This window comes from Thunnus albacares, chromosome 11 (assembly GCF_914725855.1).
Source record: "Thunnus albacares chromosome 11, fThuAlb1.1, whole genome shotgun sequence".
In the NCBI taxonomy this organism is placed as follows: Eukaryota; Metazoa; Chordata; class Actinopteri; order Scombriformes; family Scombridae; genus Thunnus; species Thunnus albacares.
In genome coordinates this window covers 21849914-21874162 of record NC_058116.1, presented here as the reverse complement: position 1 = coordinate 21874162, position 24249 = coordinate 21849914, and the positions used below count along the sequence as shown (strand labels likewise).

Here is a 24249-nt window from a genome sequence, read left to right as displayed (position 1 = left end):
TTGGCTGTCTGCCTTCGTGTGCTGTCCTTCATGGTTATCCACACATTCTTGTTTGGGTATGGCATCCCAAGGGCATGACGTAGCTTGGCACTGAGTAGTCTGGATCCAGTGATATTTGGACAAACCTCATCAGGTTTAAAGTGGTCTTTACATTTCCAAAAGATATTGAAATTGTCAGTACACTGTATCCCATGGGTGAGGTACGCCAATGTCAGCCATGTATTCAGGCCTAAGAGTCTGCTAAAAGATGTGATTCCTTTCCCCAAAGTTGGAATGGGGCCTGAGATGAATACGCTCAGTTTTTCCACTAGCAAGGAAAAGTCTTTTTTCAGGATCTGAGAGCCAGTTTCCCTTCACAGATTGTCAAAAGACCCATTGTGGATAATAATCCTCATATTACTTGCATGTGTACAGAGGATGACTGGCAACAGCCCTGTCAGCTGCCTGACAGACATGTCAGCCATAGACAGATTTTCAGACTTTGCCATTCTTACATGTCAAGTCAAGTCAATTTTATTTATATTGTGCCAAAATCATAATTTAAGTTACCGCAATAATAATAATGACAATAATAATGATAATAATAATTAAAGCTGCAAGTGTTACGCCCCTGAAATGGGGAGAAATAATCACAAGAGTGATACGGTAATGTTTCCTCAGTGAGAGCATTTACTCGAATGAATAATTGAACATATTCACAATCTACAAATAAACATACCCTGCTTAACAGGCTGGTTACAGTAGCGTACATACCCTATTTAAGTTACACAAATAGACAGTATTTCTTTGAGACATAATTCCATTTCTCTCTACTGTTACTGGTAAATAATATACTGCTGTAACTCAGTAAACTCTCATAAACTTATAAAAGTTACTAAATAGACAATATATTAAAACTGTGTAAAATACATTTACATATGTATAAATCTGGATTCACAAAATGGCGGAAGCAATTGGCGTAGTTACGGGTTGAACTCTGCTAACAAGCGAGAGCTAGCTCACCAGACACTTTACCATACTCTGCAAACTTTACTTTAACTCACTTGAAATGTTACACATACATTCACTTGACACTCAGAACATATTAGAAAATTATTATGACCACCTTAATAGTGTCAAATGCCGACAACATACCTGAAATGGGGAGAAATAATCACAAGAGTGATAGGGTAACGTTTCCTCAGTGAGAGCATTTACTCGAATGAGGAAAACACCGCAAATTCCCCTGGATACGTGGGTGGAGACAAAAGCAATCGATCTCAAGCTAGCAGATTAAGACTACTTTAATTAAGACTAATAGTTCCGGAGTTTACCTGGTCCCCCCCTGGATGTCAAGTTTTTGATCAAGACACACTCACCGGGTTGTAATGCTGAACTCCTTACTTTCGTGTCATAGTACCTCTTACTCCTTTCAGCAGCCTTTTGAGCATTTCGGTTAGCAATGGCGTATGCTTCCTCTATACCTTGTTTCCATTTCTCCACATAGTCTCGCTGGTCACTGGAGCCTGACTCTGTGTGCAGTCCAAAGAGCATATCAACTGGAAGCCTGGGTGATCTCCCGTACAGAAGATAGTACGGCGAGTAGCCTGTCACTTCACAACGTGTAGTTATAAGCATACACCAGTTTGTTCAAGGACTCCATCCAGTTTGATTTCTGTGCCTCAGTCAGTGTCTTGAGCATTTGTAACAATGTCCTGTTCATACGTTCCACTTGACAGTTCCCCATTGCGTGACAGGGCGTTGTCCTGGACCCAGCCACTCTGCTGAGTTTCTGTAACTGACTGAACAACTGATTCTCGAATTCTCCCCCTTGGTCATGGTGGATGCGAGAGGGGAAGCCAAACTTCAGGGAGAAGTCATTGAAGATTAGGTTGGCAGCAGTTTTCCCTGACTTTGATGTGGTGGCGTATGCTTGAGCAAACAGCGTGAAATGATGAACAAGGACAAGGATGTACTCATATCTGCCTTTGCATCGGTCAAGATGGAGGAAGTCAACGCATATCAACTCAAATGGCTGTGTTGTCACAATATATGTCAAGGGAGCTCTTGTGTCATGGCAGGGTTTTTTCTGTTTTAGACAAGTGCAGGCTTTAGTCACATAGTGCTCGATGTCTGATTGCATATATGGCCAGAAGAAACGGTCACATACTAGAGATACTGGGCGATCAGCGCCTTGGTGACCCATGCTATTGTGCAACTCTTCCAACACCTTTCCTTTGTATTTTTCTGGCAAGACCAGTTGCTCACGGGCAGTGGTAGCTCTGTACAGAATGCCATCATCATCTATTGTCAATTTGTCCCATTCCCTGAACAAGCATTTCGTCTTTGGGCTGAACTCTCTCAGCTCCTTAACTGGTGGCTTGGAACCTGACAGCACTCTAACACAGGACAGATAACTGGATCAGACTCTTGTGCTGCTCATAACTGTTCTTTTTGTATGGGGCTGATAGATGCAGTGGCTGGCTCACTTTCAGCTGAAACTTGTCAGTGATTGCCCATTTTAAAGCCAGAAATTCTAGCTTGCCTGCATGGAGGTGATAGTTCCTTTCAGCTGCCGTTAACGAGCGAGAGCCATAAGCAATGACTCTAAGCTTGCCATCTTGGTGTTGATACAGTGCCGCTCCCAAACCTTGGTGTGATGCATCAGTGTGTACAATGAATGGCTGAGTGAAATCAGGGAAACCCAACACTGGTGGATGGAGCAGACAGTCAATCAAATGTTCAAGTACCTGTTGGAGCCGGTCTGTCCACTTGATCAGTTTGTTTGAGGGCACAACATGACTCACTTTCTTTAGCCTTGTTTTTATTTCTCTTGTTGACAGAGGATTCATCTGTGTCTGCTTTTAGGAGCTTGTATAGACAGCTGGCTTTTCGTGAAAAGTCTTTGATGTACTGCCTGTAGTAGATGAGTAGACCAAGCATTTTCCTGAGTTGGCCCACAGTCTGAGGTCTGATGTCTTTTAGTGCTCTAACAGCTTCGAAGTCGGCTGGATCAACTTTACTACCCTCTGCAGATACTATTCTGCCCAGATAGCAGACCTCAGGCTTGAATAGATCATACCTACTTGGCTTGAGTTTGATGCCGTGCTCTCTGAGGTGTTGCAGCACTTTTTGTACGTCATTCACATGGTTGTCAAAGGATTTGCTGAAAACCAGTGTGTCGTCCAGATAAAGAATGTTATCCCGAAACCCTTCCAAACATTACTCCAAACAACGTTGGAAGGCGGCTGGGGCATTCATGAGGCCGAAGGCGATGCGAATCCACTCATAAAGTCCCCATGGGGTAACAAAAGCTGTCAGTGGTCTGCTTTCTTCCGACATAAAACCCTGGTGGTAAGCTTTCCCCTGATCTAAGAGAGAAAACCAGGATTTACTACCTAAACTGTTCATGATGTCTTGGACTCGAGGGATAGGCTGACGATCAGGATGGGTCTTCTTGTTCAGGTCTCTGTAATCTATGCACAGCCGAAGGGTGCCATCTTTTTTTCGAACACACACAACAGGTGAGGAGTATGAGGAGTTTGACTTCCTGACCCAGCCTTGTGCTATTAGGTCGTGGAGGTACCCCTTCATTTCCTGGTACAGGGGGCTAGGCACTGATATATATGCGTGTTTGACAGATTCAATGTCTTTGAGGGAAATGGTCATATGCAACTTTTCAATACAGCCGATATCACTGTCTGACCTTGAGAAGGAATGACACTCTTCTCTGAGCATCTGTTTCACCACCTGTCTCCGATCCTCACTAAGGTGACTTAGATCCACTGGTGGATCCCATTGTTCACTGGCACTACTTGTGGGCTTCATGCTGGTGTGACTCACTGTGGTTGTTGTTGCTACTTTTTGTTGTTACTTTCTCAAATACCTGGGCGGGCGGAACTGTCATAATGGTTTGTACTGTGCCAATTCCCCTGGATACGTGGGTAGAGACAAAAGCAATCGATCTCAAGCTAGCAGATTAAGACTACTTTGCCGATCACTGATAATACTATTATAGCTGAACCTCTGACAATAAAGAATGAAATAAACAATGAATTAATTAAAGAACTTTTAAAATTTTAACCTCTATCAACATAATGAATTCCTACTTTTTTAAAACACATCTTATAAATTGTTTCTCATGATTGTATGATCTTTTTAACCTTATCACAGCATTTTAAATGTACTGTCTTTTTAAGCTTTTATAGGCCTTTTGTGTATCATTCTTTTAACTTATCACACAAGCAGCGATGAATGGGCCCTCGCGCCTCCACGCATGTCAGGCTGCAGTGCAATCGAAGGGCTTCTGTCACGGGCATGTAGATGTCTTCAGACCCGGGCTGTTTTCAGACAGTGCAAGACAGAGATAAACATCACTTCCTTTGTCCACTATTTTGCCTGCTGCTGGGGCTGCTTCACTGAAATTTCGGAGGGGGCACTATTCAGCCAATTTGCATCACTGATGAGATATTGTCATGTAGACGTATTCAGGCCAGGAGTCTTATCAAAGTAAAGTTTGGTGCAGACTGGAGTATTTACAATAAAGTTATAGCAACTTCCTTTGTCATGATGAAACAACAAATCTCAACGGTGTGAGGATGAGAATTTTCTACATGGTGAGACGTGTCTGCCTTGCTCACACCTGTGTCATCAAAATTATGCAAGTTTTGGGCCCATTTACTTGAATTTCAATCAGTAAATTGTAAACTATTGATGAGTTTGTGTGTAAAACAAATTAATTTCCTAATTTTCATCAAGTCTATTTTTTGAAAAGGAAAGAATTTTAACCCACATGGCCTGGTCAAAGTTTGATTGAAATATGTACTGTCAGGTTTGTAGAGACAATAAGTAACTGCAGCTGGACACAGAAAAATACTCATATATTTGAATGGAGAGTGTGAGCGAACCCCCCCACCTCCTATTCTCTCTCTCTCCCTCTCAGTTGGAGAGGAGAATGTAAGAGTACAGTTCTTGTGAAATCTCCTCATAAATTCCATGACTTTGGTCAAATCTTACATTAAAAATCATATTTTCTATTCGGAAATTTGCCGGCGAATCCATTGATACAGGTTTGAAAGTGGTCAGACTTATAGTTTAGACATCAGAGGCCTCTGTTTGACACAAAGTCCATGCCTCCCCCATTGTTTTACATTGTAAGGGGTACATTTGATGTGATATGGCACTGTAACTTTCAGGGCTTATAAAATCCAAACCGTTCGAGTAATTACAAAGTTTTTAACAACTTTTTCTCAGCACAGTGTCATAAGTCTTGAGGTCAGTTTTGGTTTGATCTCTCTACGACATTTCTATGGGCCGTGGCGGCCATTTTAGTTACTTAGGTGGCGCACTTTGGGGGTTAATTTTTACATTTTATCAAATTTTTGACCACACCTGATGTGCATGCCAAATTTGGTGAGTTTTTGAGCATGTTTAGGGGGTCCAATTTAAGGTTTAAGTGGCAGAATAATAAAGAAAGAAACAAACACATGAAATACAATAGAGCCTTCGCCCTTTGGGCTTGGGCCCTAAAAATAAGACTAATAATGATAATTGTAGCAGTGGGTGTTGAGCAGGATCACAAGGGCAGTCGGTGGATTGCAATCATAGATCCAGATTCCTTTTGTTGGGTTTTGAGACATAGCTTTTATGTTGTCTTTTGCCAGTCAGAGAAGCTTTGTATTCAAGGATAGGCTAGCAGCTAAATCTGTGGCAGGGCTCTGAAACTTTCCCGTTACCTTCAAGTAAGTGGTACTTCAATGTGGCAATGTTTGATTAATAACAATGAATCCTAATGCTGTGTGTCATCCTTATCTCCACTAAAGGAAGGAATCTCTGTCTGTCTGTCTGTCTGTCTGTCTGTCTGTATGTATGTCTGTATGTATATATGTATGTATGTATGTCCTTCACATGTCTAGAGAATTGTTCATCCGATCTACTTTATACTCGGCGGGTGCATTGCTGGGGACCCAAGGACATGCAGTGTTTTGTGCAATTTGGACATGTGACATGATCAATATTAATAAACTAGAATAAATAAGTGATCAGCGAGCTGCTCTGCTCTGCAGCAAAGGGGCGGGGCTTCTGGGCTCTGCGACTGCATGCCACAACATAAGCACAGTAGGAGATTAGAGCTGTACAACCCTGCAATAAGAGAGACAAGGGGAGGACATCTCTCTTTGTTTGATAACGTTAAATATTGGGCTTTTTTGTTGGTTTCTCAACTCATTTCAAAAAACAAGAGAAAAAGAGAAAGAGGGTGAGTGAGCTGAGAGCACTAGCAAGTGTCAGAGAGACAGCCCTGGTGAGGACAGACAGCGGTGGAAAGCTTTCTCTGAGAGAGAGAGAGAGCCCATGACTGACATAAATACAACAGTGGTTATGTTCTAAAGCACAAATAAACAACCATCAAACACTCAACAGATGATTTACTGTGGAGACAGATACTCTTAGTTTCTGTTTCATCTTCCTCCTCTGCATTCTCCTTTTCACTCATTCATTACATCCAACTGATGCAGCAGTTAATATAAAGCACACAAAATTTGTGTGTTTTTTTCCTCATGTATGAATGCTGTGTTTCAAGCATGGAAGCTGAGGAGTATGTGAGAGAGAGAAACAGATAGAGAAAGAGAGAAAGAGAGAAACTGCTACATTACTACTTCCTCCTACAATGTAAAACATTCAATGAAACATCCAAAATTAAAAATACTCCTAGGAGAAGGAGGCAGGGCATATATTGCTGCCCAATATGTATCAACATGTCACAACCTGAGGGACAGTGAATGACCTAGACACACATAGTACAAGCATGCACTCACACATGCACACACACACACACACACACACATACATGCATAGTAAAGCCCACTGAGTTGAAGACAGAGAGAGAGAGTGGACAGGGAGCGGTGGAAACCTTTCGCTGAAAAAGAAGCCCGTGAATGAGACAAATGTCTGACCAATCAGTGGTATGCAGTGTTTTTGTGTCACCTTTTAGTATTAGCTCAGCCCTAAAAAAATGAAAAGTAGACGGCTTTTAATCGAGAATAGACAGACTCTAAGGCTACTTCCCATGGGCAGTTCGATACCAGTATGTTTCATATAAGCACAAATCTTTTGAGCAAATATACCCACTCAAATGATGCAAACTGAGGCCACAGTAAATAAACAATCTAAGAGCCCAGTGTGATCGATCCACTTGTTGGTACTCATTCACACCTTGCATCAACAGTATAAATTTTTATATGCACTGAAGCAGCAATATGGGAGGCCAAGCAATCGGCCCGTTCCAAACAGGCACATTTTGAATAGGCACTGCACTAGTATTTTCAATTGGAGATCTAGCCAAAAATTATAAATGTCAGTTGTTGCTTACCCCGGCTAGGCTAGGGAAGATGAGATATAAGTAGAACAGTCAGACAGGACAGACAGAACAGTTAGAAAGGAAACACTTCCATTGGCTGTTTGTGGCCATAAAATAGACAGACCTCATTACAGCACAAAAAGCAGCACAATGTTACTTGGTCAGGCCAAGTCTTTAACACTCTTTATGCTGAGTTAACATGTGGTTGATATATGACTAAAAATCATAAGGCTCAAAGTATACTTAACTCTTTATTCTTAATTTCTTTACAAATATTTTTACACATATGTTCATGTATAGTAATTATCATTTGTAAATGTTTGATTCAAATAATAACTAATCTACTACTCATTTACACATTTGTCAATTTGTAGATAAGTGTGACTTAGTGTGACAAAATAGATATACAGTACAAGAAACGTTTTGTAAATTATTAACTGATGTAATACATACTTTATTAATGATCATTTTATTATTGACTAATGTATTATAATGAATTATAACATGTTTGTGATGGATGTTACCATAAATGAACATGAGCCTGCTCTGACAATATTGTTTAAAAAACCATCATTCTCCAACAGCTTGCTGTCAAATAAGTTACCACTCTAGTCGTTCAGCCTAATTATTCAGCAAGTATATGCTGGTAAAGCAAGTCTGTTTGCACAGCAAGACTCTCCGGCTTACCAACTGATTGCATCTATTACTCAGAAGGTTTATTTCACACCAAGCGTGTAGTGCCACAAACAGTTTAAAATTAAAACTGTGTGGATGCATGGAGGGTTTGTGCAGGACATTGTTTATATCGTGCAAAGCTTGCTAGATTATTTGATTGGGACTGTAGAGATTAAAAATTTTGCTTAGGCTTCATACTGTAGGAGGGAAATAACCCATTTACCCCAATCATGCTTTAATGCCATGCAAAGACCTTTATGAACACATTCCCTGATTTTAAACATTGCTACATTTCCTCTGAGGTCAAAGTAGCTTCAGAACATAATCAGCAACTTAGAAGGAAAATTGATGATTGGAAGGTTTTGTTAAGCACTATAACAAATTCAGGAAGGATATTCTCATTTAAAGAGAATGCCAATCATCCAAAGCAACGTTGTAAAGACAGAAAATAAACATATGTATAACATTTGTTCATATATGACTGTAAAACATATTAAATATAACATTTTTAAGTTTAAACACTCAATACAAGATGCTACTGAAAAAAATGCAGGGGAGCAGGTGAGAGCTGGCCTTTATTTTGCATTGGATCAATGTCTGAAACAATAATCCTGTACAACTTGCTCGTTTATATTCAGTTTCTCAGTGGAGAGAAATATTTTAAATAGACTAAGACTAGTCTACTTAGTAGACTAGGTATATGGAAAATAAAAGTATAAGTAGTATGTAATTGTACTTAAATGTACTGTATGTTGAGACCACTATTAGTAATGAACACAATAATAGAAAATAAAGCTACATCTTCATAATATAATCAGAACTATTATTTACTTACTTTTACTATTATTTGCTTTATGCAGAGTAGGAGTTAAAGATATTATACAGGGGGCTCTGGTAAGGCAATGCAGCATCTTTAAATGTCCTTGAAATAAAATAATTGAGGAGCTCATGCTTTCTTTTATATGCCCTCATTCAGTGTTTCTATGCCCCTATTCCAAATTATTGTGTCCTAATTATGCAATTTGACATTTATCTGTCATTTTCATTAAACTGGTTCAGCCATCCACTCTGTGAAAGTACTGTAAACTATGAATACATTCTTTGTTGCTTAAAATCTATATTTAACTTCTGTATTTCTACTGACTGCAAATTCCAAACTCATACTTAAGTTTTTGAAATGTCACAGGTATTTAACTTAGGCCTTTTCTAATCATATTCAAAGAGGAATCTGTAAAGGTCAATGAGGCTTGCTCTTAACCTGGGAACACTATATACACTTTTCCCATCCCCACTGAAAAGTCATAGAAATTCACTGGAGAAATGTCAGTCAATTATAATGCCAAATAGAAGACAGCAACTGTGAGAGCAGAAATGTTAGAAAGTTCTCAGGGCATCACAGTTAGCCACTGAAAACTTCACTTGACTCATATCAGTAAATTAGATAGAACAGGCAGTTTTTGGGATTTATCGGGACGCTTGTGCTCCTCTAAACGAGTCTGAAATGATCCAATTAACACTCTGGCTTTCTAACGATTTGGGCCGGTGGCAGTCATTTTAACAACTCCACTCAGAGAAATGCACTTCTTCATGAGGGAAAAGCACACAGGAATCTGCACAGTTCAGAAAACACACAACACAACACATATGCATGCAGAGCACAGTCAATTAGGGGTGACATTCACAGGTTAGGTCACTATAGATATGTTTATATAATGATACAGGTAATTCTACAATATGGGACACTCTGCAATCATCAACACCACACCATGATACATTGTGTAACTAAAAGGAAAACATCCCCGATGGCAACATATTTCAGCAGGAATCACATAATGCACAACAGTATAGAGAGGCATCAGTTTCACGCAAAGTTTTACAGACAACTGAGATAAAACACTCACAGAAACACAAAAAAACCCAAACAGTGCCTCCATTTAAATGTCTTACAGCCAAAAGGCTGCCATCACCAGCTAGCTCCAGAGTTAAAATATCAGGAGTAAAGGAAGAAGAAATGTCTCAATTCTTTTGAATCTGTGTTCAACAGAAAACTCAAATGACTACAAAAATACCAACATTATATTTTAAAAAGAGCAATAGTCAGTATATGAATAACATATTCAAAGGAAGATACAGGAGCCAGTCTATCACCAACAGATATCAAGGGAACAAATTGCCATAACTGTACCAGTATATTGCCACATGCCACAGCATTTAAAGCCCTAGCTAGTTGCATCCCCATCACAATGTATTGCTATATATTATTAGGGCCTGAGCCCCAAAGGGGCAAAGACCCTCTTGTATTTCGTGTGTTTATTTCTTTCTTATTAGGGCCTGAGCCCCAAAGGGGCGAAGACCCCATTGTATCTGTTGTGTTTGTTTCTTTCTTATTCTTTCTTTCTTATTACGCCACTTCAACCCTGAATTTGATCCCCTAAACATGTTAAAAACTCCAAATTTGGCACGCACATCAGGTCTGGTGAAAAATTTGATAAAATGTAAAAATCATTCCCTAAAGTGCCAAAATGTGCTCTATAGCGCCACCTATGTATCTAATACGGCCACCACGGCCTGTAGGAATGTTGTAGAGAGATTGAACCAAAACTCAATTATTCGTCTCATCAAGACCTACAAATCATATTCTGACACCCCTGACCTAAATCCAACAGGAAGTCCGCAATATGCTCATCAAAGTACAACTTTGCGCCAATTTTGGACCCCCAAGAAACGCTATCTTTTCCTAGGGCATTGATGGTATCGGCTTCAAACTTTAATACATGACTTATCACACTGTGCTGAACAAAAGTTATTAAAAACTTTGTAATAACTAGAAGGGTTTAGATATTTAAAGCCCTGAAAGTTGGAGTGCCACATTGCACCTTACAATGTTTAACAATGGGGAAGCAATCTGGGCATGGACTTTGTGCCAAACTGAGGCCTCTGACGTCTAAACTATAAGTCAGACCACTTTCAAACCTGTATGTGGATATGGATTTGCGACTGCTCTGAAATCCTGCTCTCAATCTGACAGGGAGAAGGAGGGAAGAAAGGTGGGGGATGGGTGTGACAGCTGAATGTAGCTCAGTTTTATAGGATATAGCAGAAAGGTCTATATATTTACAGTACATTATATACAAACTTTGTATTACTACTTTATTTTACAATAATTGTAGGTCTTATATGTATAATCAGTAGTGGGGATGACCTATGAGGGGAAGGGAAAAAATGGAGTGAGGGTGACTGTTAAGTGATAAAGTGCAGTAGAAAAATAAAATCATAACTAAATTTTGTAGCTCTGTACTGCAGTTTTTCCTCTATTAAGGCCTGAGCACCTAGTGGTTCGCTCACACTCTCCCCTCAAATATATGAGTATTTTTCTGTGTGCAGCTGCAGTTACTTATTGTTTCTCTGATAGCAGTGTTCAATGCTTATTTTTTTCTGGAGTACATGTGCTCACAAATGAAAAAAATTGGAGCACACATAGAAATTCAGGAGCACATTGAAAAGTGTAACAAACTGAAAAGTAACAGTTTATTAAAGAAAACAATTCATTACATACATATTTAAAGTGTTTGTGTGTGTGTGTGTAAATCAAAATTTATGTTGTCTTTAGCAAAAATCATAATCACGATTATTTTTCCTCAATATTGAGAACACGTTTATTTAACATGATTAGTTTTTGACTCTCATTTTTGCCAATTGGTTATGGTGATATAGCACATATTTTTCCCACTTGGCTGAGGACACTATTACACCTGCAATCATATATTGCACTAATGGTCAAGAAAGACAATATATGAGGGAAGAACTCAGGAAGACTAGAGTTTTTGGGCTCAGCATTATAACTTTAAAAAACATGCCAAGTGGGTGGACAGGATTAATGTGTAGGATTTAATTTTTGGTCCACAGTACGAAGCGTAGGGTGACTATAATGTACCTGATATGCTGGTTGCCAAACACTGTTATAAACCAAAAAGATGAGAAGAAAAGGTATTTTCAAACAGAGTGATACATCCTGTCAGCCCTGAAAGTTGTAGTTCCACATTGCACCTTACAATGTAAACCATCTCTGGGCATGGACTTTGTGTCAAACAAATGGTTCTGACATCTCAACTAAAAGTCTGACCACTTTCAAACCTGTATCAATGGATTTGCAACGGAAATTCCTACTAAAATGTAATTTTTAATGTAAGATTTGGCCAACATCATGGGATTTATGAGGATATTTCACAAGAAGAGTACTCGAAAATCCTGCTCTCGAACTGAAAGGGAGAAGGAGGGAAGAAAGGGGGGGGGATGGATTAAGTCAGACCTGTCAGCCCAGGTCTGACAACATCTACATGCTTGTGACAGAAGCCCTTGGACTGTGCCAGAGTAAAGGACAGAAAACACATGTAAATTCAAGATTTGTAGGTCAAAGTCTCGTGACTCATTTAAAGTTCAAATGAAGTTTGTATCTAATGTGTGTGGAAGCAGTAACTGTTCAAAAAAGTGTGGGTTCGCTCACAATCTCCATTCAAATATATGAGTATGCAGTTACTTATTGTCTCTCCACACCTGATATTACACATTTCAATCAAACTTTGACCAAGTCATGTGGGTTAAAAGTCTTTACTTTTCTAAAAATAGACTTGATGAAAATTAGGAAGTTAATTTCTTTTACACACAAACTCATCAAAAGTTTTCAATTTATTTATTGAAATTCAAGTGAAAGGGCTCAAAACTTGCATAATTTTGATGCACCCTGCAGAAAATTGTCATCCTTACACCATTGAGATTTGATGTTTCACCATGACAGAGGAAATTGCTATAACTTTATTGTACATGCTCCGGTTGCACCAAACTTTACACGTTTGTAAAGTCAGACCTGTCAGCCCAGGTCTGGAGACATCTACATGCCCGTGACAGAAGCCCAGACTGCACCACGCCCCGATGTGCGCAAGGGTGCGAAGGCCCATTCAACGCTGCTTGCAGCTTTAATTTGTCCTATCCTAAAAATCCATACTATTCACATAGAGAACATTATACAATAACTGCAAAGTAAATGCACAAAGACAAAGTAAGTCATGATTTACAAAAATAAATCCAGTGCACCTTATGTGCAAAAACATTTAGTAGCAAATTTGTATAAATTTTTTTTTTTTCATTTGAGAGGGGCCAAGGTTCACTTAAAAGATCAAATGAAAAAGTTCATGGCTTTGCTCTTACTGTGTTACATTATTAATGGATTGTGCTCTGTGAGTGTTTATTTTAATTGTTAACCTGTGGAAAATAAATTGCAAAAATCTCTCAGTGTCAGACTTTATGAACTCAGAATCTCAAGCCATGAAGCACATAATCATCATGAAATCATCAAAAATCTGTATTAGAAGGGCACTGTAGTGTGAGCCAAACAGGCTTTTAAATAGTTTTCAAAAACTGTGAGAAAACATGCACACAAGTGTCTGTATGTACTTTGTGTGTGTTGTGTTTAACAGGGCTAATTAATCTTCCAGCCTGTTGCTAAGATGTGCTTGTGGCCATCTGACTTGCTGCATTCATTAATAAGAACCCAGTGTTGTGATGAGATCATCAAGCCAACAGACAGAAAGGTCCATCTCGTTACACTCTCTGGACAAATTGCCTCCATCTTTTATGTTTCCATTGCTTGCTTGTTAAAGGAGCAGTTCTGAAAGAACTATTAGGTCTCATTAAATAAGGACAATAAATAGGTGGCAGAGCAAAGCTTAAAAAGGTGATTGAGTATAGCAGCAGTTGACAAGTGTAGAGAATATAATAGGCTACAAAACAAAGAAAACACTTGCCTCTTGATTCTAAACCATTTCCACAGGCTTCTCCTGTTCCAGATAATCCACGTCGAACAGATTCTGGAACCAGAGTACAGCTGTGCCACTTGTGTGTCCTCCACCTTCACAGAAACACAAAGAAAGAAGGACTATAGGATGACAGTGTGTTTTTACAGCTTAATTTACACAATAAGTGAAAAGTCTCCTGATTTTGTTGTCACAGTTGTTGGTTGTTGGTGATCTGGACCACATGCATCCAAAATGCAACCTCTATAAGTGGGGGGAGAGTTACAATTTTGTCATCATTGCTGCAACAAAGAAAATAAAAATATTGTGTCATCAAATTTGTGCAATTTGTGTAAGCCAAATTTCCAACTTAATTGGTGTTTTTTGAGAACACTGCTGGAAATTGTTACTCTGCTTGAATGCATTTTTTTTCAATGTCACTGAGTTCACAGTGAGAAAAAAGGCTCAGTCATATTGGGATGTTTTTTTTTAGAATTTGAGTGTATTCGATTTATATGCAGTTTTACTAAAATAGGTATTGTTATATAAAATTATCTTTTCATTGAACCACCACAAACAAACAACATGTCTTAGTTGTCCCCTAAACAACCCTCTTCATAACACTTTGTTATTGTAAGTGTGAACTTTGATATATATGAATTGTGGAATGACGTTGGCAGGTTATCAAGAGTACGTAGGGAGTGTAGCCCTGTTGTTTTCCTGTGTTTGTTTTCCTTGTTGATTTTCTCTATACATTTTCCGAGTAATTGGTAGATAATTATGAACTTCGCTCTCCTTTTATAACATAAAACAACACCTACCCCCTTCATTTGATTCATGCAACATTTACATATTCTAATTTGATAAAAGGATGTAGCTTTTAACAGCAAGAGTATAAATAATGTATGTTGTATAACTGACATAATTAAATTCCAGTTTAAAGAATTTCGTAATACTTTTCGCTTTTTTTGCCAATAAACACCAATTCACAGTACATGTCAGTTGTTTAAATAAAGTTTGCAGGAATAACTTGGGGGAATTATGGGAATTTTGTATTTTATAGGTTTTTAATCATTAATTATTAATTGATTATTGGTCATTAACGGCACATTCAAAATTGTTCATGACAGGCGGCATAAAACTGAAGGCCCCAACACTAATAAGTCAGTTGTCCATGTGTAGATATCTATGTTCTTTGCTGTATCCATCACCAAATATAACAGAACCAAGTAAAACTTTAGCAGGCCTCATCAGGTATACAGCCAAAACTGCCATGTACTTTGTAGAAAAATGCTAGTGCAAATGTTTCTAAGCAATACTTGAGCTAGAAAACATAACACTTTGTTAGCTACATACATACAGTATGTATCATTACTTTGTCTAACTATAGTTTGAAACTATGGCCCCTCTCTAACTATAAAAGCTGTCAGTCAATACCTTTCTCATGGTTTATCACATTCATGGAAATACTTGACACCTATCTAACTGCATAAAATAACTCACTCAAAAAATGTTTAAGAATGTACAAAAACTGGCCATACCCCATTTTAACAGCTTCGACAGGCTGCTTACAGCTGCATTTTATGATTTTGTTCTGCTGCAATTCGTCTCATTGAGTACAAAAATGCAGCCATGTTGAGCATTCACAAAAAAATATAGTAACATTACACTGTAAGGAACATGAGAGTATATGTTAAATGTCATGGTAGTGGATGTAAATGCCATAATAACAGCACATTTATACACATTTTACAACATAAATGCACCCTTATGGCACTAGGTATTCAACAGTAGATCACATTAAAGTACATTCTGACCCTGTGCTATTATAGGGCAGATTAATAAAGGTAACTTATCCTTGGATAAGAAAGGAAAATTGCTGGGTAAAAAATGATGCTTTTACCTATACACTGGACATAAAGGAAGTGATTCACACTCTCTCTCTTCATACAGTGTGTCGGGACACTCTTGACCTCCATTAGCGGACTTCTGAATGATAATCCTGTATCGAGACTGTGTGGCGGTGGTCGCATTTTCTGTTGGACATAAAAAAACAATCTTCACAAAAAGGCAGTGTTCAGCTGCAGATTATTTGCATAGTTCAATTTAAGTGTATGCTTTCCAGGAGTAACAGAGAGTAAAATGATACTGAGAAAAATGGCTGACATATCATGTCTGGGACACCAAATAAATGGCGACACAATCTCACTAGTGCAGTCTAATATCTAGAAAAGATTCCTAGAAAACAAGCCGTCTCAAAGTTGATCTGATCCTGATTAGTGTGCCCTTGTAGCTGTGTTGTCCTCCATTTCACTGCAGTCTGTTTTTGGACACACCACATTGTACTGGCTTCATTTGGCTCACGCTCCAAGGCTCATTACACAACACTAATTACTAAACATTGAAAATGGTGCAATTAAGAAAGTGATTACATCATCAGCGGACCCAATGGACTACAGCATATTTACAGAGACGAGATGCCTGCTCAATTCTTTTAAAAACAATTACATACTTTTTGATTTCCTAGATTCTTACAGTATGCATATCGAAACCCATTAAATATCCATTTTCCTCTTAATGTGTCAGCTTAATGTTATCGACAGTTAACACTGTCATTTACACTCAAATGCAATCATTGAATACACAAGAGACGTCAATGGAGAGCACATTTGTATGGCAACATTTTTATTAGCCATGCTAGTGCATGGCTCTAGGGATGGCAATGTCTGTCGGTTGGTGGGTCAGTTGGTCCACCACTTTGGTCCAGACTGAAATATCTCAACAACTCTGTTCCCCAGAGGATGGAGCCTACTGGGTTTGGTGATCCCCTGATGTTCCCTCCAGCACCACCATGAGATTGACATTTTTGACTTTTAGTAAAATATCTCAACTTTTGGATTGTCATTAAATTTGGTTCAAATATGTATGGTACTAAGTTGATGAATTCTAATGACTTTGGTGATCCTCTGACTTTTCCTCTGGTGCCACAAGCAGTTCAAAGGTTTTTTACTTATCTTGTGAAATATCTTAACGTCTACTGGATGAATTAGCACAAAATTGGTTTCAGATACCCATGGTTCCCAAGCGATGTATCCTAACAATTTTGGTGATCACCTGACTTTTCCCCTAGCACCATCAGATAGATTGTCATTTAATTTTGTACAGACATCCATGTTCCCCCTCAGAATGAATTGTGATAACCTTGGTTATCCCCTGACTTTTCAAGTAGCGCCATCATCAGGTCAAAATTATAATTTGTTCAATACTGGACCAAATACCTGTAAACTCTTTGTGTACTACTTTGTGTACACCATGCTAACACAATAAACTAAGATGGTGAACATGGTAAACATTACACCTGCTGAACATCAGAATGTTGGCATTGTCATTATGAGCATGTTAACATGCTGACGTTATTAATTAGCTCAAAGCTCTGCTGTGCCTAGGTAGAGCCTATCACTAGTCGGCAATAGTCGCAGGAGGCTTTTTACTGTACATCAGGATATCTCATTACTTTTCAAAACATGTCGCTATTAGGCAGACATTGCTAAACTGAGTTCATAGTAACCCATGTGAAAGGCTACCTGGCATACAAGTTGATGGACAGGCTGTCCATTCACTGAAGGGTGTCACAATGCAGTCTTTCTTGCAGGGAAGCAGACAGGGTCTTGCCGTTTCTGGACGAGCAGAATCTGAACACCTAAACATACAGACAAAAAGTGGTCTTAAATTCTCTTTATCCCCCAGGCGATGAATGATAAATGTCCTGAGTCTTGCTGGTAACAGGACAGTGCAGTGAAACAACTGCCCTGTCCTTGACATCACACATCTCTCCACAGAAAACATGATTGATTACATGTCCTCCTGCCTGCATGCTCAGGCAAAAGGTGGACAAATATAAAAATTTACAGTTGTCTCACATATTCAGTTGCTTCCCTTGGTACAAATATTGTTCAATGAAAAGAGAAATCCTCCCACCATGCAAGCTTACAAAGTAACTGTATTTTATGGCTCATAATACCTTGTCAATTTTAAAACCCAATCATCTTAAAGCTGCAGTAATCAATATTTTTATTAACAATGAATGTGAAAGGTGTCGCTTGCAGTGACGAAACTGCAGAGAATGATCACCCAAATCTGCAGTTCCTCTCAACTCTACAGAGCCTTTAGGTCTGTTTTGGATCATTATTTTGGATTTCTGGACAAAACTCTGTTCTCATCAATCTCATTTCCAGCTGTAGTGGGCAGGTTTTTTTCAGCAAAAAAGCACTATTAAACCCATTGCACACTACCTGCCCAGACCAAAACAGCAAATGAAGTTAGAGACTAGGTGGCAAACAAATTGGAGCATGTAACAAGCTGAAGATGTTTTTTTCTCAGGAATTGGTGAACACCAAACCATAGCTAAATAAATCCAAAATAATGCTAATGTTGCTTCTTGCCTGCTGGATGCATAAAAACGTTATTACTGCCTAACATGTTCACAATAACAACTTTACAAGGTGATAAAATAACAGTACTGTATTTTTATCTTGTTCCTCACCCCCCAAGGGGCTGAAAAGCTATTAATGCAGCTTTAATGATTATTAATACGTCATATCAGTCAATTAATTTAATATGCACATACTTACAATACTTCTGTTTGTGAAATGGTACATGGAGGACTGAATGGTTAACATTAAATCTGGTATCCAATGTTAAAGGGAAACTTAGGGATTTTTCAACCTGGACCCTATTTTCCCATCATTTTAAGTCTAAGTGACTAATGGGGACAACAATTTTTGAAATTGGTCTAGTATTGAGTGAGAGCACTTCAGCTGGCATCCACAAAACGGGCTGCAATGTAATCATGTTGGGCAATTGCGCCCATCAATGTATGTCCACTAAAAGTGCTTATTTTTGCCACTGACAGGCTCAGATTGTTATTATAAGTGTCTGAGAATGAAATTAACATTAAACACAGGAACTAGCTGCCTGAAGCTGCATTATGGCTAACTGCAAAGGGATCTATAACCGGGGCAGCTTGCCAGCAAAACTAACCTCACTGTGCATATTCATCTGCGCACCCTGGTTTGTTTTTATGTATTGAGGCTGACTTTCACCATGATTAGACTGTAAGGAAACTAAAAAACTAAGTGCAATGACGGATTATCTCATGGCGATGAAAGAGGAAAAATCAAGAATGGTGGCAGAAAAGCAACAAGACTATTGGGAAAGACAATGCACAGTGTCATTACCTCAGAAAAACTGCTGGTGTTCTGCTGTCACGAGTGAAGAGGAATTTTTTTTTTCTGTAGAGTGGGACCTGTTGCTGCTGTGCTCATGGAGTAATCCCAGTTGTGTAACTACTACAAATGGATTTACGGGATTTATCAACATTGTCATCCTGGAGATTGTTTCACCTCCACAAAATCAACTGGATGAAAAGAGCGAGGCTAGCTAGACCAAACATTCAGCTCCACACGGTAACAAAAAATGTGATTTCAACATGTAACTGTGTGACTAACATTACTTCTCTAATATGAACAGACACTGAGCTATCCACAGCCTCAGACGTAGACAAACCAAGTGCCACAGATATAGATCCCTTTGCAGTTAGCCATAATGCATCTACAGGGAGAAGGGTCTATCTGCAGTTGCAGACCTACATGACACCCACTTTACTACATGGCACGCCCACTTCACTACACAACACACCTGCCCTGATGTTGTCACCATAACGGCATGTTACACGACGCAGCCCCCTGACCCCTAACCCTAACCCTAACCATCCCTCTCCTCACACCTAAACCTAACCAAGTGGGCATGTCATGTAGTAAAATGGGTGTGTTGTGTAAATGCTGTGAATCTGCAGATAGACCTACTTGGCTACAGGTGGCTAGTCCACGGGATAATCCATCATTGCACTTAGTTTTTTAGTTTCCTTACAGTCTAACTGCAGTGAAAGTTAATCCCAATACATGTAAACAAAGCAGCGTGCGCCGATGAACATGCACAGCCAGGTTAGTTTAGTCGCCAAGCTGCCCCGGATATAGATCCCTTTGCAGTTAGTCATAATGCTGCTACAGGTGGCTAGTTCCTGTGTTTAGCATTACTTTCGTTGTCAGACACTTATGATAACAATTATAACTGTCAGTGGCAAAAACAAGCACTTTTAGAGGATGTACATTGACGGGGTGCAATTGCCCAATATGATTACACTGCAGTGTGTTTCGCGGTTGCCAGCTGAAGCGTTCTCGCTCAATTCTGGACCAATTTAAAAAATTGTTGTCCCTGTTAGTAACTTAGACACAAAATTATGGGAAAATAGGGTTCAGGTTGAAAAATCCCTAAGTTTTCCTTTAAGAGGACTGTGCAGATTTGTGACGTATTAGTAGGAGAAACAAATTTAGAATTTCTTTAAACAACCAGGTGAGTGTATATATCTTCTGGTATACATGTACAGCGCAGCCCCAGTAGTCTTGTATCGCCACCAAGGAGACAGAGTGTTCTAGGAGAAAATCAATCAAAGTCCACTGCCTGGCTGCTAATTAAACCTGAGAAAAGTGAGGATATGCAAACTGTTTACCAATGAATCATTCCTGCCACACCAAGGACACCATTACCACCTTTTAAAGAGTACTTCATTAAGTTTTTACCAATATTTCCTTGCTTTAAAATAAAAAATGATCATGCATTTCCCCTCTATTTAGGCTGCTACATATCTTGTGTAACATATCTGTAACAGGCCCTTTGGCGGTGTTATATTTTGTGTTTCACACAACCTTGAAGTGATGTGGTTTAATGCAGCTATGTAAAATCAAATAAGTGATATGCTTTGATGTCTTCATCAACCATCTACACACACACCTCCACACACACACACAAACTCTCTCTCTCTCTCTCTCTCTCTCTCTCTCTCTCTCTCTCACATACACACACACACACACACATAGACATCCCAATTTCTTTTCAGTTTGAATGACTTCCTTTGCCCAACAACCAGATCCAGGTCTCACTAGAGACCCAGCATGGTGCCACATCCTACTGACTGCCGAAAGCCAACAAACACAGGACTGAGATCAAAGTATGCCAAAGCATAAGAAGGCAAGATACATAAAACCCATCCTTCCCCAGCTTTATCCCTCCTCTTCTTTTTCCCTCTTTGCAGTGATGCCTGCCAGAGGGCATGGCAATGCAATGGAGCAGCTGGGGGAATATTGTACACCCAGAATGAGAGAATCATTCTTATAGTCAAGACGTTGTGTTCTAGGGGGACATGGTTTGGAAAATTAAGTGTCTCTCACACATATTGATAAACTCTTCAAAATAATGATAAAATGCCTAATTAATCACTTTTATATAATGCCAAGTTATTTTAATGTGTAATATTTCATTCAATAATATTTAAATCCAAGTGAGTATTTATTTGTTGTTGCACTCCAGTACCTGCTGAGTTTGGTTCATTGTGAACATAGTTCATAACAATTATATGTCTCAAATAAACAATAAAGAAGCCCATTTTATTGAAATACTCTTAAATACTCATTTAAATGTATGTAATTATATGTTATCTTCAACATATATATTTTTTATCTCAGCAAGAATTATTATAGGACAAATACTTATTTCTACTGCATTGGTTTATTAATATATATTTCATACTCAACATTTGACAATGTGAGGCAGAAATAAAACTAAAAATCAATTGAATGTTTTTCTGAGGGCTGCATACTGATGCCAAGAGAGACCCACTAATCTTTAATAGAGCCACTGCTCGCTGTGGAGATTATTGCTAAGGATGAAATGATCAGATGTTTGCTGACTGAAGTGATCCCTCTCAAGTAGCACAACATCAAATATACTGTATGCAGGGGGCATCAGCTTCTCAGATGGGAGCGATTTAGAAATATTAAAGACGTCCTTGCATTTCAATCCCAGTTTAAAATAAACAGGGATAAAGTAACAGAAATGTCGTAGTCTGAACTCTTTTATCTAGCCTTGTTCTGCCTTTTTCAGTCTAGGAAACATGCTACATAAGTCTGTGTATTAATACCACAATGTGAGGATTGGTATGTTTTCCCAAATGTATACAGCTCAATATAGATGCAATCTAACCCTGGTTATGTCTAACACTGCATATGTTGGGTAGACAGCAGGAAGGTGCAGCTTTGCAGGATATACACACTAACTCACTTGTTATGGACAGTCAAAATGAACTATGATGAACAGCAACACACAGGGCTATGTGTTAGGCACTGTTCCATTAAATGAATACTCTGCATCCACATGAATAGCAAAGAAATGATTGAATTCACAGCATACTATACAGGTGAAATCTGTTGGTGGAGCAGAAATGACAGCTTTCATTAAAACCTCTGTGGCAGGAGACAGGACGGGCATAAAAAAAAAAAAAATCCTCTCCATAATCCACTTTATGGCCCTGTCAATAATATATTGAGCTAAAGAAGGGCAAACTTTGTGAATTATTTATAAATCTATCTTCCTGGTGTGGGCTTTAACATCATTACAATGACAGCACAAAAGCCCTTAGCAGTGTTTGATATTGCATTGCTGAAAGAGGAGTAGATAATAGTGGCGCATAAGAAAAATGAATCTCAGGTTCACAAAAAAAAAAAAAAAGTCCTAAACACAGGCAGAAAGTACAAAAAAAGCTCAAAAAACTCATGGGGATATAATTTCACAGTGCATCAAGTCCTTTGGGTCATCTGTCAAGTGTAAGTAAAAGCATAAACTATATATCTTCAAGTAAGACGCTTTTAGAAAAATGGAGAATGTGTTCTTAAATTATTTTTCTGTAAGAGAAACATGATCACCTCTCAACTCCTCCCCTAGATTTTATAAAGCTCTTTTACTCCTCGCCCATAATTTACCATTCGTTTCTCTCGGGATACATGTTCTAGTATCTAAAACTAAGCAAAGCAGCAGTGTCAGACGGGGATGGAAGAAGAAAAAATATTCTGTTACAAAGTGCCGTTTTCATAATGGCATAATAACTCAAGAATAGATATTTTATTTGTGTATTTGAGACAAATTGTTATTGATTATGTTCACAGTTGGCAAAGCATTGAGCATTTGTCTGAAAAAAAACAATTGATATGTTTATAAGCAAGCAAGAGGTCAATTTTGTTACCAGAGTTGAAATAAACATGGGGGACTCTGATACAGCTGCTAGATCTGGTTTTCATATGTGAAAACACAAAGTCTGGTGTTTATAGTCATACTACCAATGTGTAGGCAGATGTGACTTAACACCCTCTACAGGTTAACGCTGAGGGGAAATGATTGATGATTCACCTCCCAACACAGAAAAACATGCATGTAACAACATCGCTTCAGCCTAACACATTAAACTGTAAGAACACAGTGCTGCTCTAAAAAGCATCTCACCGTTTGATATTGTCTTGACATGTATAGATATGTATATAGTGGATGCACAGACCAGTATCAAAAAAGCAAACATTGCCACCCTCATATATACACAGCAGAGAGAACGTACCTTTTGTTTATGACAGGTCCAACATTCATTTTCATACAGGTGACTTTGCGGATTTGGACACCCACAGCACAGGTACGGGTCCCATTCCAGAAGCTGGTTCCATTGAGATCCATAGAGGTATCTTCAATACAGGGACCCCATGCTGAGGCCTCCCAGTAGAACACCATGCAAGGATGGTCATTGCAAACTCTCCACTCTTCAAGAGCTGGAGCTGCTGGACACTCCTTCCCTTCTGGCCACCAACACACAGGAAAGAGCCACAGTGTCAAAAACACGATGGATACAACTTTGTCCTCCAAAAGGAATTGGGTAGTCCTTTTCATGCTGTGTTAGAAAGTCACTAACTGCATCTGGCTGGTTTTGTGTTTAGATGTCAGCTTGTGAGCAAGTAGTGTTAGTCTAACAAAGCAACACTGAAAAGTGCATATGATTTACACAAAATCTAAAATGAATTTCATCTAAAGTACAAGCTGGAGTTTGTTGCTTTTATTATCATGGACCGCTGGGTGCTTAGCGGCTGAGCAAATGTTTGTTCGGGTTAGCCGAGCAGACAGTTCACAAGTTACAACTTGTAGAACTTTGAATTACAAATGTAAAGTCACAGTAAGGTCACTGTATCTGAATTTATGGGCCGATTGAAGCATTGCCCACAGCGAAACCACAGCAATCTTTTCCAGTCTCTGCTCCTTCTGTCCTGTTGGTTGTCATATATTTGGTCATTATTTGGACACACATTGTGCAGTTCTATATTCAACCTCAATAACAGTGCAGCACTGCAGGAAATATGTGAAAGCCTCTATGTTTTCACCAAGATAGTGTGGCTTGGTTAGTTTTTACATTACTTCTGTCCTGTTTTTGCAGAGTGGTTACACTACTAATTTTAGATCCGAGGCAAAAGCTTGGATTTACAGCGCATGTTATATGCACAAATATGTAATCAGTGTGCACTG

At 38.9% G+C, this 24249-nt stretch overlaps 1 protein-coding gene across 1 annotated transcript; it reads right to left on the bottom strand.

Annotated features, from left to right (window-relative positions):
• Positions 1–6020: 6020 nt before the first annotated feature.
• LOC122992620 (thrombospondin type-1 domain-containing protein 7B-like) lies at positions 6021–23527 on the bottom strand. Its single transcript, XM_044366474.1, has 5 exons — positions 23300–23527; positions 17385–17500; positions 15704–15836; positions 13813–13916; positions 6021–6073 (listed from the first exon to the last, which is right to left on the bottom strand). Exons 1-5 carry the CDS (start codon positions 23464–23466, stop codon positions 6021–6023), a joined length of 573 nt encoding a protein of 190 aa, XP_044222409.1. The 5' UTR covers positions 23467–23527.
• Between the last annotated feature and the right edge of the window lie 722 nt (positions 23528–24249).

Bases quoted from the DNA above. Each gene is read 5' to 3' on its own strand.
- LOC122992620 (XM_044366474.1), bottom strand. From the start codon at position 23,466: ATGGTGTTCTACTGGGAGGCCTCAGCATGGGGTCCCTGTATTGAAGAT. The intron at 15,837-17,384 runs GTAGCCTTTCAC...TATGTCCAACAG, and splicing joins TCCATCAACTTGTATGCCAG to AAAATGCGACCACCGCCACA. The intron at 6,074-13,812 runs GCAAGTGTTTTC...TGTGGCATGCAG, and splicing joins AAATGGTTTAGAATCAAGAG to TCGCAGAGCCCAGAAGCCCC.